Raw genomic sequence first — 13,424 nt, 5'->3', positions numbered from 1 at the left:
CAGAGGCTCCCTGCTGGCTGAGACAGCAGGGTACCTTTGGCCAGGGCTCCCTCGGCGGTGCTGCAGCATCGCCCGCGGGAGCGCAGTCCTCCCGCCTGGCTCTGGAAGGGTGGAACGAGGCAGCAACCTCTCTGCTGGGGCCTTCCCGGTTGCCTGGCCCCCTCACAGCTTTTCCCCTGTCTTTCTTTACCCTGGGTCTAACAGGAGTCTATGGCTTCGGAGGCCCTTATGGGGAAACAGTAGCCACAGGCACTTACCGGGCCTTCCGGGTGGCGGCAGCGGCAGGACACTCCGGAGCCTTCTCTGGCAATGACAGCAACAGGACTAGCAAGTTTCAGGGCGGTAATTATACCCAAACCCCTTTTCTTAGAGCTTCTGGCAACGGCTTCCTCCACTGTACGGGTTGGTCTGAGGCTTTCCTACTGACTCCCTTCTCCTTAACTGTCTCAGCTTCCCTCTCTATAGCCTGTCTGGCTGCTGTCTGCTCTGCTACCATCCCTGCCGCAAGCCCCCAGTGCCAGCCCTCCTCATGCCAGAAACCTTCTCCAAACACAGGAGAGCCCAAAACCCAGCAGGCAGCCTGTCTCCTGTGCTCCCACTGGCAAAGAGGGAGTCTGTAATCCACTGGCCTCTGTATTAAGAGGGATTTTCCAAAATCTGGGGACAGTTGAGCTTTTTGCAAAGACCTAGCATAGAAATGACTGACTTAGGTATTACTGTTGAGCCCTTCTTTGCTGGCATTAATGCTGGTGTGGACACAGGAGTGGGATTTACTTGCCTTCCTGTGTGCCCATTGCTCACTTCCTGTACGATGTGAGATGATGGAAACCTGTTGAGGGTAAATTTTTCCCACATATTTAGCTGTTGTTCTCGCCCTCTGAGCTTTTATCCTAAGAGCAAACATACCTCTAGTGCTTCATGTGTGGATAACTCTAGCCCTGCAAACCATCTGCATTTGGAGCTGAAGGACTTGCACAGGGAAGTAGGAACCTTCTGGATATAATCAGTAGTGTAGTTCCCAGCTATAACATTTGGAGACTAATTATGGCTGCGTAAATGCTGTGGTTTGTAACCCTTTTGGTGCTGATGGTCTTACCGGTAACATCTTGCTCAGTTCGTGGATTTCTTGAAATAAATGTTTTGCCCCAAAACTGATTTAGTATAAACACATGAGCAACTTGAACAGAAGCTGTAGTTGCGTCTTAGACAACTGTAACTTTAGTTGCCTTCTTTGAGTGGAAATGATAAACACACCTTTTAAACCAGATCTGTTTGAATGCTACATTTTTATAGCAACTTAATGTTAGTACAGCTTATCCAGCCTAGTAAGTTCTTTATTGCCAGTATAATCTGTGTGATCCATGCTGATACTTGCTGTTGGCTAAAAAGTGCCTTGAACCTGCAAGAATTCCTTCTTCTTCAAGAATGCAGGAAAAAAACAGGCTTCAGCCAGCTTGTAAAACTTCCCTGGTTTCTTGAGGCCTATCTCAAGTATATTTTCAATTACTGAAGATGAAGCATTCATGTCAGATAATTTTTCTTTTCAGAATTCATGTCTATTTTTAAAAAGGGATGGAGGGAAACAGGCTCTTGGAGTTCTGACACTTCTGGAATACTGCAAAATAAGCAATAACCTCACAGTATCGTTAGAGGAAATGGGTTATGTGGTGAAATCTGGGCAAATCAGCTTTCCATTCATTTGGAACTTTACTGTGATGATTGTGAAGATCAAAGTTTGGTTTTGCTTTTATGTGCAGGAGTCCAACCTATTCCTTCTCAGGGAGGGAAACTTGAAATTGCCGGCACTGTAGTCGGCCATTGGGCTGGAAGCAGACGTGGACGAGGGGGGAGAGGGCCATTTCCTCTGCAGGTGGTGTCCGTGGGAGGACCAGCCAGAGGGTAAGTGCCAGCCTGGGAATGTGCTTCTCACGTGGGATTGAATGACTGGGGATGCAAGGAAAACAGAAGTTGGAAGCAGTAGAGGTTGCATATGACACACTTTAGGACACATAGGGTGAATTATACCCACTGAATATTCAAGAAAAACATTGGCATTCCTTTTAAGATGCTTTTCACAAGTTATTTGTATAGGTATAAGCATTTTTATGTGCAAATAAAATTCATACTTAATCTGAAATGTAAATATACACACACACACACACACACACACACACACAGATTGCTTTTGTGTGAGGAGATGACTTTGGGACTTTTCCATGAAACCAGTAGATACATAACATTAAATACCTTTCTTTTTTGTGGAAGGACATTTATCAAGAAGCATGATAACAGTTTTAATAACTACATTATGTAATTCTGTGAAGCAGAAAACACCTGAAGGACATTTCTGAGTTTAATAGTTCTCTGTTACAGTCATGATGGAAGTGTGCTTTAAAGAATATTAATTTCTTCAGCTCTTCCATTTCATTTCACTACAGCTGAAGTTATAGGTGCACAACATGTCTGAAAACCAAGTTACAGAAATATCTAGTTTTTTACTTTTAAGATGGTATTTTTTTCCATAGGCTTTCTGGTTCTGTGCCTAACAGAACTCTCTTTATCTTTCATTAAGGTTGTATCAATTACAAGAGACAATCCTAAAGTACTATGTATTGTGTCTGTCTGTATTAGGATTGGAGTAAAGCTGATGGATTTTATTGCCACCTTGAGCTAGGGAGCAGTGTGAAAGACTGCACTGCATGAATTTCATCTGCTCATTTACTCCAGTGTGCACTATGAAGCTTCATGCTGGAGTCAGCCAGAGTTGTTGGTATGCGTGTCGTGTTGGGCTGAGTGAGGAGCTGGGTTAATCTGAAGCCCTGGGAGAATGGGAGCTGCTATGGGGCCAGGGAGAGGCAGGAGCAGTGGGAACAAATGTGAGCAGGTTCAGTGGCTGCAGAGCTGACCCTTTGAGAGGACCCCATTTAGCTAGGACTGCCCAGTTCTCAGGAATGAGATCCAGCTCCCAAAACAGAAGCGATGAGTGTTGTTTTAGGTGTTTCAGACAACTCTCAGGCACCTGGGTGGGTGTGGGGTGGCGGGGGGGTTGGGACCCTGCTCTGATCCAGAGCAGCATCTGGAGAGAGTGGGAGTGAGCAAAGGTGGGGAGGCATGAGGTTTGCTTGGGTACCAGGGGACAAAATAACATTTTTCACCACTGAAATGAGATTCTTGGGTGATCATCAATTCTGTTTTTCATGGGGATACATGAACAGCAGCTGGTTGCTTCTCACAGAGTGATCTGCATTCTGTGTGGGGAGGTGCTGCTGGTGATGCTTGGTGTCCTGCCAAAGCCAGGGTCTGTGGGCAGCCTGGAGCTCAAAGCTCAGTTACATCCATACAGGACAGCAGTTCCTCCATCTCCTGAAGGGGGAAATACCTGAATTCCCACAGAACATCAGTAGCTGGGAACTGAGAACCCTCCTTACCTGGGAAGTGAACAGATCACTGAAAGGGTGTTGCTGCACCCTTTATGACAGAGAAATAAGATTTTCCAGTAGTAGATTTCAGTTTGAGATGAAATGCCTGAAGTTCCTTTTTGTTGGAAGTACTGTCTTAAGGCAGTATGGTTTGGTGCAGATTGTCACCCCAAAGAGACAGGAATACTGTCAGTGTCAGATCTACCTGTCTCCATCAGATCAGCACTGATAGGGCATTGGTCACATGTAGAGTTACTAGAATAGGCCAGAGGGAAAATGACTGCAGGCAGCTTACCTTTTTGTTGGTCAGTTGATAGTAAAGTAGAACCAGTAGGAAAGCATTCTCATGTTAAGGGTTCTGCCTAAAGACAGAATCACAGAACCATAGAATATTTTGAGTTAGAAAGGAGCCACAAGGATCATGGAGTCCAACCCCTAGCCCTTCACAGACACCCCAACAACCCCAGCCTGGGCATCCCTGGCAGCTCTGTCCAAAGGCTCCTGGAGCTCTGTCAGCCTCGGGGCTGTGCCTGTTCCCTGGGGAGCCTGGGCAGTGCCCAGCACCCTCTGGGGGAAGAGCCTTTCCCTGAGATCCAGTGCTTTAACAACAGGTTTATGTTGGCAGAGGTTATTTCCTACCAAAGGTCACAACTAGGAAACAGCACAGCAGGTCATCTTAGTTCATGGCCCAGTTTTGCACACTTGTATTCCATTTTTATCTCTTTCAGCAGAGGGGATTGAGTCAGGCTTGTTCACTCTATTTCCTCATGTCTCTGCAATGCTGAGCTCAAATGTTGTTCTTATTGTGTAAAATTATACCAGCTGTTTTGTATTAGTCTTGATCCATCAGTGTATTTAGTGTGATTTTCTGAGCGGGAAAAGTTTTTCGGCTCCTTGAAGGGCAGACTTTGACCTTGTAAAACGAGAGCCAGTGAGGTTGGCAAGGAGGGAACACAGTGAGAGGGACTCACGTGCAAACCACAGCTCCTCTCTCTTCATTCTCTGCTGTCGCTTCTAAACCTCAGAATTTGATTTCTTACTACCCAGTGTGGAAATTCACAGCATATGAGAGGAGACTGGGGGGCACAGTGGTATTCCCCTGGGCTTCATTCAGCTCAGGGACCTGAGCAGCACCCAGCCAGCCCCAGTGGGTCAGGTGTCACACCAGCACCTCCTAATATCAGGCAGCACAGCACATCCAAAGCAAACATAGGGCATTCCCAGGCTTCTACAGCAATCCAGTATTTCTAGTAGAGAAAACAAGGAATTTTTAGGAGAACATTGACATAGGAGTTCTTGACATAATGATTGGGAAATTCAGTTTCTGCAGCTGATGGAGTTAAAGCAGTTGTAGCTGAATCCTGGAATTGCTGCAGTTGGAAAAAACTTCTGAAATCATCAAGTCCAGCTGCCAACCCAGTATCCACTACCATGCTCACCCCTAAACCATATCCCCAAGTGCCACATCCATGTGTTTTGGGAACAGTTCCAAAATAATGACTCCAGCGCTGCCCTGGGCAACCTATACCATAGCTTGACAACCCTTTCTGTGAAGAAATTTTTCCAAATATATCTAATCTGGCACAATTTGAGACTAAGGTGAGAAAGTTTGGTTTTATCTGATGTAATCTGTACTGAATCACACCAAAACCCACCACCTAATGCGTCTAAGTTGGGAGTCTCCATTGGAAAGCATCCCAATTTATCAATTCCAGCTTATTTGCCACATGTCAGATAAAGGTGAAGCTCCTTTATTCCTTAAGTTTCTTAGATAATTTTGTACCTACATTTTTTAATTCTGCCTCACTTTCTTTTAGAGCCTGTCTCATGTGTCTACATTGGGAGCTGTTACTTAATGGGGGAATGGCTTTCTATGTGGTTCAAATTGCCATTTTTGTAAAGTGAAAGTATTTTGAGCTCTGGTTTTAAAGTGCCATGAGGATAATTTGACACTTGGAAAACGTTTCTGCAAAGCTTGAAACTACCATTTTTTGTTTCTTTTGAAAGGAAATCTAGAAAGAGACATTTTATTGCTCCGGACCCAAAAGGTTTGTTGGGTTTGATACAATTGAAAGCAGCAGAACCCTACAATTCAGAATTAGGTATTTTTCCTCTTTCAAACTGTGTTGATGATAGGCACTAGACAGTAAAGCTAGGGAAGTAATAGTCTGGCAAATAAATGCAAAGCAGTTGTAAACAAAACTGATCAATCTTTTATTTTCTCCCCTTGCCCCACCCCTGCAGGCGACCTAGAGGAGTTATCTCCACTCCGGTGATAAGAACTTTTGGAAGAGGTGGAAGGTACTATGGGCGAGGTTATAAAAGCCAGGGAGCAATTCAGGTAATGAAGCCATGTGCCTGACTGCAGCACGCTCTGGGATAGGCTGGGCTGGGCTGGACTCCCGACCAGCACCGCTTTAACAGCTCCAAGTGTTTCTGGCGACCCGTGGAAGCTGTGAGCCGCACAGCAGTGACAGGACAGGCTGGTGTCACAGCTCACTTAAAGCAAACTTTGCTTCTAAAGACAGATGTGGAAGAATGTATTTTTACATGAATCCTATGCCTACACAGCTCTAACCAGCCATGGGAGTAGAAGAAAATTTAGAAAATGAGAGAAATACAAAGCTGAAACAAATTAGCAGTTCTGTTCCTGCCCTCACTCTTCCCCATTTTTTTTTCTGGGACCACGGTCCAGCCTCATGAAGGAAAGTTTGTAGCAGTGAAGGATCTTTGCTGCTGCCATGCTCCAGATCTAAGAGGTCACTCTAAACTTCTTGGGAATAGCAGAGCAGCCTTTCCCCCTGAGCATGCAGGTTCCTTCCTGGTGACACCCTGCAAAGCGTCCATGGATCATGACTTCTGTCTGTTCCATGGATCCTTCAAATATAGCTGAGGCACACTGCTGACCTGTATGAGATGTCAGTTGCTTTCAGAGTTCTGTTTTCCTCCCTTTTCCATGGTTCTGGCTGCTATGCAGTTTGGATGAATGAGTAGTAAATAGTTGGAAAAACTTCCACAATAAATATGTCATTTGGACATGCCATTTGTCAGAGACACCTGAGAGTAGGGGGGTGTTTTCAGGTGTCAGACAGTAAAAGAATGTTCTCCAGTAGATAATGAAGGAACTGTTAACTTCCAGTAAAACTTACTGTTTTACAGGTGTAAAAATTCAAAAAGTTCTCTTCCTTGTTAAATTGCTGTGTACGCGGACTATATGTCTACAAATGTACCTATGGATCTGAAACTTTACATTTTAAGTAGAAGAGAAACCACTGTGTTAGAAATAGAGCATCTAATTTCTGAGTATCTTAAGCTTTGAAATAAAGGAAATCCTGAAAATGAGCTCCCACATACTCCAGGCTTACTGCAGGTGTACATATGGGAGTATAGTTCAGGTAACAGCTGCAGGTGTCTTGACAAGTACCATCTAGGTTTGGTATTTGCACTTTTAATAATGATATGCAATTTGGATGGTAAATACTTGTGATCACAAGGACCTGTGTGTAAAATTGTGCTTGGAGAAGATAAGTGGCATTTTCTATGGACCTGAGCTCATTGCATTTTTTGGTCATCAAGGCCATATAGGATGTTTCTTGTACAGGAAGATAAAAAAGATTATTTAAAATGCACATGGCAGGGAGAACTTGGGAAAGTTCCCATGCAGTGAGTGGACTGTGAAGACCAGTTGAGGCTGGGAGGTGCCAGTGGCCCCTCTGCCTCACTGAGGCAGTGCTTCTTTAGGGCCAGGCTCAGCCAGAGGCACTTCCTCCCCTCAGCTTGGGAATCTGACCAAAATTTATCTCTTTGGATTTATCCAACACACCAGACTGGTCTGGTTTATCCCAAGATGAAACTTTTCACTCTTGTTCTGGAAAGAAACTGAAGCATGTCTTGAAAGCTGAACTTACGGATGTCTGTAAAGAGGCACGATGACAGTGATCACCCATACCTGTGCAATGGGACTGAGAATTGTGATTATCTGGGTAATGAGAATGCTAGAGAACAGCAGTTCTGACTCACCTGCAGAGTGCTTCTGTAAAATCCTTCAGCAGCTTACTGCGGGTGTTCTAGTAGGTAACAGTGGAGGTTTTTATACTTGCAGAGCTGTTTGCTGCTGTTTGAGGCATCTGTGTCTTAAGCCATTTCTTAGCATTTTGTGAACAATGTGACAGACCAGTGTGCTGCTTCTTAGCAGCCTAACCTGCTTATTTTGGCTTGTTGAAAGGCTATTATGTTTCTGGAACACTAAGATTAATTACAAATACTTAACTAATTGTGTGCTGCATCAGTCTGGTTTTAATGGCTATACTCAGTCTTGTACAATTTTACTATATGCTTTTTTATGAAAGCCTTTCCTAATCTTGCAAGCATATAGCTTGGTGCAGGGAATAGTGCATGGTGCTTCTGCACTCCTCCAAACGCTGGCTGGAAACAGTCGTGTTTGTATTTGAGTAACACAGAATCCTGCCACGGAATCACAGCACACATGAACCAAGGAGCAAAGTGCAGCTGGACATTGATTCTCAGTTTTGGTGTTTCAGACATTTATGTAGCTCTGATGTTGTGAAAGGAGGGCAACAGCTAAGTTAAAACTAAAGCATTGCCCCAGGGGCATCAGAAGGCTCTGGGGAACACCGAAAATCCTCTCCATATATTTTGTGGGCCACTTCTTTCAGTAATGCCTAATATTTGGTGTTCACTCATGACCCTGTGCCCTGCATGCTGCCTGTTGTAGTGTCCTTATATCAGACTGTACATTTATATACATTTTTAGCACTGGTTCTTCAGTAATTCTCTTCTTTTTTTAACAACTAGGGCAAACCTCCTTACGCTGCTTCAGCAGAAGAAGTAGCCAAAGAACTTAAGTCAAAATCCGAGGAATCTAAATCCTCACTTGTGTCTTCAGATGGATCCCTGGCTGAAAATGGAGTTGTGACTGAGGAAAAACCAGCTTCCCAGATGAATGGGAATACAGGAGACATCAGGGCTTCCAATCAGTCTGAAAGTGCCTTGAGTAATGACTCTAAAATGTGCAATACGAATCCTCACTTAAATGCACTAAATGCAGACAGTGTTTGCCATAAAGATGATGCTCTTGAGGCCACTGTCTTAAAAAAAGAAGAGTAAACTTATTTTTTATAGAGGGTGAAGGATGTTGGGAAGGGTCAGGATTAGGAATATCTGGAAAGAAAGAGAGCCTACAGTTACGTACATTTTTTCCTTTCCGTAAGAGAAAAATGAGGACTTTGGAAATTCGGATCCCTCTTTGATGTCAGAGATTTAAACAACACATTTTTTAGTTTTAACCAGTTGTAGTCAAAATGCTACAATAAAACAAAAAAAAAAAAAAAAAGAATGAAGAGCATTTGACTCCCGCACTTAAAATGAAGTATACATAAAGTTTAAACTGGTTATGACAAAAGCTTGTAGTTTTGTTTTTTGAAATATAAAGAAAACAAATTTTGGCAGTCTTTAAGTATATATAGCTTAAAACTATAATTTTTAGTACTTGGCACCATATGTATGCCATTATATTTGATTTTGCATTACTGTGTCACAATAAAGCTTTCTTTAAGGCTTTGATTTCATGATTATGGGGGGAAAAAGGCACAACCACAGTTTTTTCTTTCTGAAATCTCATCACCGTTGCCGTGGTTCTTTTGTGTTAAAAATGTGCAAACTCTCGAAACTATCAATTCTCAGTAACACTGCAGTTCTGCTGAGTTCAATAGACATCATACATATGTTACAAGCGAGTTAAACGGAGATAAACTTGAAATCATAGAAGATGCAAACGACCTTTCAAAACAAACACAATGTGTTAGGAAACTTTTTGTGACTAATACCATGCATCCGTGATCAATGAACTATGTGGTTTTGAATCAGACGTAGACCATTAGTACTACTATTTGAGCTAAACTTCTGCATGGTTCATGATTTTTAAAGTGTGTAGTTAATATTATGCATGTTATTGTCCTCTTTCTTCCATTCTTACAAGTACTGTGCCCATTTGCAAAACAAAAAAAGCTAATAATCAGTAATAGTCCTATAAAAGATGTTAACTATGTTTAGTCATTGACTGATCTTGCTCTAACCTTAAAATTTTGTGATTATTGACCTCTGTTGCATTTATTCTAAAACTTAAAAAAAAAAATTATCTAGCCGTTTTGAATATCAACGTTACCCTGGTGTACTCATTGCTGTATGCATTATTGTTCTCTGTTGCTGTTTTATGCCTTCATATTAGCAAATATGAAATTCTGTGAAAAACAAAAAAAAAAAAAAACGCTTTGATCTTCAAAAAAAAAGTACCCCCCTTCTGTAGCAGGAAACAAATGGCTTGTTCTTGAGAACTTTCCCATCAAGAATTTAGTATAAGCAAATATACCTGTATCATTTTGATGTTTTTGTTAGTGTTTCCAAACTTAATGTACTTCAAAATCAGAATCATTTCTTTATATTCGTTTTCATATAATTCTCCTGATGCTCTTCATCACACATTAGTGATCAGAAATGAGGTGTAATTCCCCATTCCCTGCCCGCCAGAGCTAAGTAGGTATCTTAATGTAAGTTGAAGGGAGTTCTGCCCCAACTCATGGATTGTGCAAGAATGAACTACTGTTGGGTTTGGCTGGTTGTAGATGGATTGTGGTGTGGTGTCTTTGAAGGCTATTGAATGCAACTTACAGTGCTTAATAAAAATCTTTATTCTTTTAGTATAAAATACTGTATGCCTTTTTTGTCAACTATTTTTTTAATTAACATGTAAATAAAAGTTTTTCCTATGCCCAAGTCAAGTGGTTGAGTTGCCAGGATCTCTGGTGTCTTCCTAAAAGGCAGAGGAGGAAAGCATGGCCTTTGGTTGTGGCTGCCCTATTCCTGGAAGTGTCCAAGGCCAGATTAGACAGGGCTTGGAGCACTCTGGGACAGTGAAAAGTGTTCCTGCCCTTGGAAGGGGTGGCACTGGATGGGCTTTGAGGTCCTTCCAACCAAACCATTCTGGGATTCTGTGATTTGCTCACTGGTGGGAGACACCGCACTTGGTTAGAGTCATGCCCTGGCTTGCTGGTGTGTGCAGCTCCTTTAGATGTCACCTTTAAATGTCAGAGGGTTGAAGAGATGCAAATAAGCCAGAAATAACGGGGCTGTTGTTTAAAGAAAAAGAACTGCAGTCGCTCACAGAGGTTGTTGGGGGTGGGCAGTGAGAGAGTGGTGGGCAATGCCTCTACAGAACTGGGATCCAATGCGTCTGTTACACAAGATCCAACTGACAGAACACGAGGAGCTGCAGATTTACACCTTGATGTAAACTGGGGAACTTTCTCCCCTACCGTGCCTGACTGCTCGCTGTGTCAGCCCGGTGTGAGCAGTGGGCACAGCTCCCTCTGACCTGCCCTGAAGCACAGCTATGTTTTCCACAAGAGACAGCAGTCAGTCTCTCCTTCCCGAGTCAGATCTCCCTGCAGCAGCAGGAGGGGTCGTGTCCCTGCCTTCCCTGCTCCGTGCAGTGTGACTTGCCCCATGCCAGCACTTCTCTGCTCTGACAGCATTCCCACTTCTGGTTCTCATCCAGCTGCAGGGCATCCCTTGTCCCATTGCCTAGCAGGTTTCCTGTTCGAGCCCAGCTGGGAGCTGGCATGGAATAACCAGCATCAGCAAGCCCAAGGTGCAACCCCCTTGTGGCAGTGCCAATCCCTGATGTGGGTGCACGGGGAATGAGCTGAGACGGACAGGCTGCGAGAGCCCAGCGATGTTCTGTGCCCCAGCACCCCTCGGGACAAGCACAGCACTTGCCTGCTTGCTGTCCCGAGCAGCTTCCTGCAGGACAGATACATTTAGCACTGACACAGTCCTCTTACAGAGAGCTAAACTGACTCCTGGATCAGTGACCCTATGGAATGACTGGCTAATGCCTAGGCTTGCTCCTGAAGAACATCTCTGACACCTGAATGTAAGAATAGAATAGAATAGAATAGAATAGAATAGAATAGAATAGAATAGAATAGAATAGAATAGAATAGAATAGAATAGAATAGAATAGAATTAGAATAGAATAGAAATAGGAATAGGAATAGAATAGTTGAAAGTGATCCACTAGGATCATTGAATCGAACTGCATGATCCCTTCAAAGCTGACCAAAAATTTAAGCTCATTTTTAAGGACATTATCCAAATGCCCCTTGAACACTGACAGTTTGGGGCACTGACCCACTCTCCAGAACCCTGATCCAGGGTCTGACCACCTTCTTGGTAAGGAAAGCCCCAGAGTGACCAGCATCTCCTTAGTCAGTTCCAACAGAAGAGTAAAACTGGGAGAATCCACTCTTTGGGTGGGACGTGGGGCCACTGTCCGTTCTGTGCCATCAGCGACAGCATCGGGGCTCTACCTTCACTGTCAGCGTTAACGAGCTGCTCGGCGTTTGCCGCAGCCGGGCCCCGGCAGTGCGGGCGGTACCCCGGCCCTTCCCCGGCTGCCCGCCAGGGCAGGGCTGGGCAGCGGCAGCGGGGAACGTTTCGACTCGGGGCACTCCTAGCGCAGCGTCCCGGCCCACTTTTGTTCTGGGCTCCCGCCGGCGAGGCGGTGTCCGGGCAGCGGGGAGGGCAGCAGGGCGGCCCCGGGGCAGGAAGGCCTCGCCATCGCCACCGTCACGGCCACCGCCACGGCCACCGCCATCGCCATCGTCACTGCCACGGCCATCGCCTCCGCCGCTCCGCCTCTTCCTGCCCGGGGCCGGCCGGGGGAGGCGGAGCCGGGCCGGGCAGCGCCGCCGCAGCTCGGGGAGTTCCCGCTCCGTGCTAGAGCTGCCGGAGGGGGAGGGTTGCAGGAGGCTGTGAGAAGCCCTGCCCGCGGCTGGGGTCGTTCTCCCTCTAGTGAGCAGCTCTGGGGACCGCCGGATGGAGCCCCAGTGCCTGGTGCAGCCAGGAGGGGGAAGGGGGAAATGGGAATGGGGAATGGGTCGTGCAGCCCCCGCTCCTGCGCTGGGACGAGATGAGGATGAGGCCGTGGCACGTCTTTCAGTGCTGCCGGTGCCCAGGAGCACCGTTATCCAGCCCCGCAGTGATCTAGCCCCACGGCAGATGGCGTACCGGCGGCGGTGAGAGTCTGTGTGATCCTTTAGATCGCACCCAAAGCCTGTAAAGTGAATCCAGCCCGGTCGCACTGACCCGCCAAGTACAGGCGGGTCCCAACCATTGGACAGAGATGGGATGAAGTGTAGGATCCCAGAAGATAAGGGGCTAATAATGTGTGTGTCTCAAGCACTGATGGCTGCAATAGCTGTGGAGCTACCAAGAATTGTTGGTAATAACACCCCATTGGAAAGAACAAGATGTGGCTGGAGAAGGGGTGATGCAGAGGGAGGGCAGCACTTTCCCGGGACAAACATCCTTGTTCCAGTCTTTGAAAAGGAGCACAACACAGCCCAGTGGCTGTAGGAAGTGATCAAAACCACCCATGTCCCTCAAAGCTCTCTGACCCATTTCCAGAAAGATCTGAAAGAATGGACAGGACGGGATGGGATGGGATGGGATGGGATGGGATGGGATGGGATGGGATGGGATGGGATGGGATGGGATGGGATGGGATGGGATGGGATGGGATGGGATGGGATGGGATGGGATGGGATGGGATGGGATGGGATGGGATGGGATGGGATGGGATGGGAGCAGAGGACTCATCTAACAGTAAGTTATTCCTCTGTTATCTTACTCCAGTTTCTTGTTCTTAACAGCTCTCAGCAAATAGAAAAGGTTGGAAAATCTCTTTTACCTGGGAAATTCCTGAGTGCTCTGAATTTGGGAAAAATGAACGTTCTGATGTCTCAGGAAGTGTCCTGATCCCTAGCAAGAGATTAAATAAGTGGGGATCAGTCTGAGGCAGGGGTGGGCTTGTGTGTCTCCCTCTTCTGTGGAGCTTTGGGCTAGAGAATGCTCATGGCCCTGCACAGCAAAACTGAGGGTCGCTGCCCTCTGTTTCGGCCTGTGCCACTTTTTTCCAAATGGTTT

The 13,424-nt window shown here is 45.6% G+C and overlaps 1 protein-coding gene across 3 annotated transcripts in view; it reads left to right on the top strand.

The window, feature by feature from the left end:
* The window catches only part of FAM120A (family with sequence similarity 120A), a 48,338-nt gene extending 38,195 nt beyond the window's left edge, over nucleotides 1–10,143 (top strand). For 2 of the 3 annotated variants that reach the window (XM_050979142.1, XM_050979141.1), the window contains exons 15-18: nucleotides 205–342; nucleotides 1,758–1,899; nucleotides 5,664–5,760; nucleotides 8,235–10,143. In XM_050979142.1, coding sequence (XP_050835099.1) covers nucleotides 205–342; nucleotides 1,758–1,899; nucleotides 5,664–5,760; nucleotides 8,235–8,546 — 689 coding nt within the window. In that variant the 3' untranslated portion in view covers nucleotides 8,547–10,143. The remainder of the gene's footprint in view (nucleotides 1–204; nucleotides 343–1,757; nucleotides 1,900–5,663; nucleotides 5,761–8,234) is intronic. The other variant, XM_050979143.1, reaches the window with a different exon arrangement.
* The last annotated feature ends 3,281 nt before the right edge of the window (nucleotides 10,144–13,424 follow it).

This window comes from Serinus canaria, chromosome 12, assembly GCF_022539315.1.
Source record: "Serinus canaria isolate serCan28SL12 chromosome 12, serCan2020, whole genome shotgun sequence".
NCBI lineage: Eukaryota > Metazoa > Chordata > Aves > Passeriformes > Fringillidae > Serinus > Serinus canaria.
The sequence above is the reverse complement of the archived record's forward strand: the minus strand, read 5'-3'. Positions and strand labels throughout refer to the sequence as shown.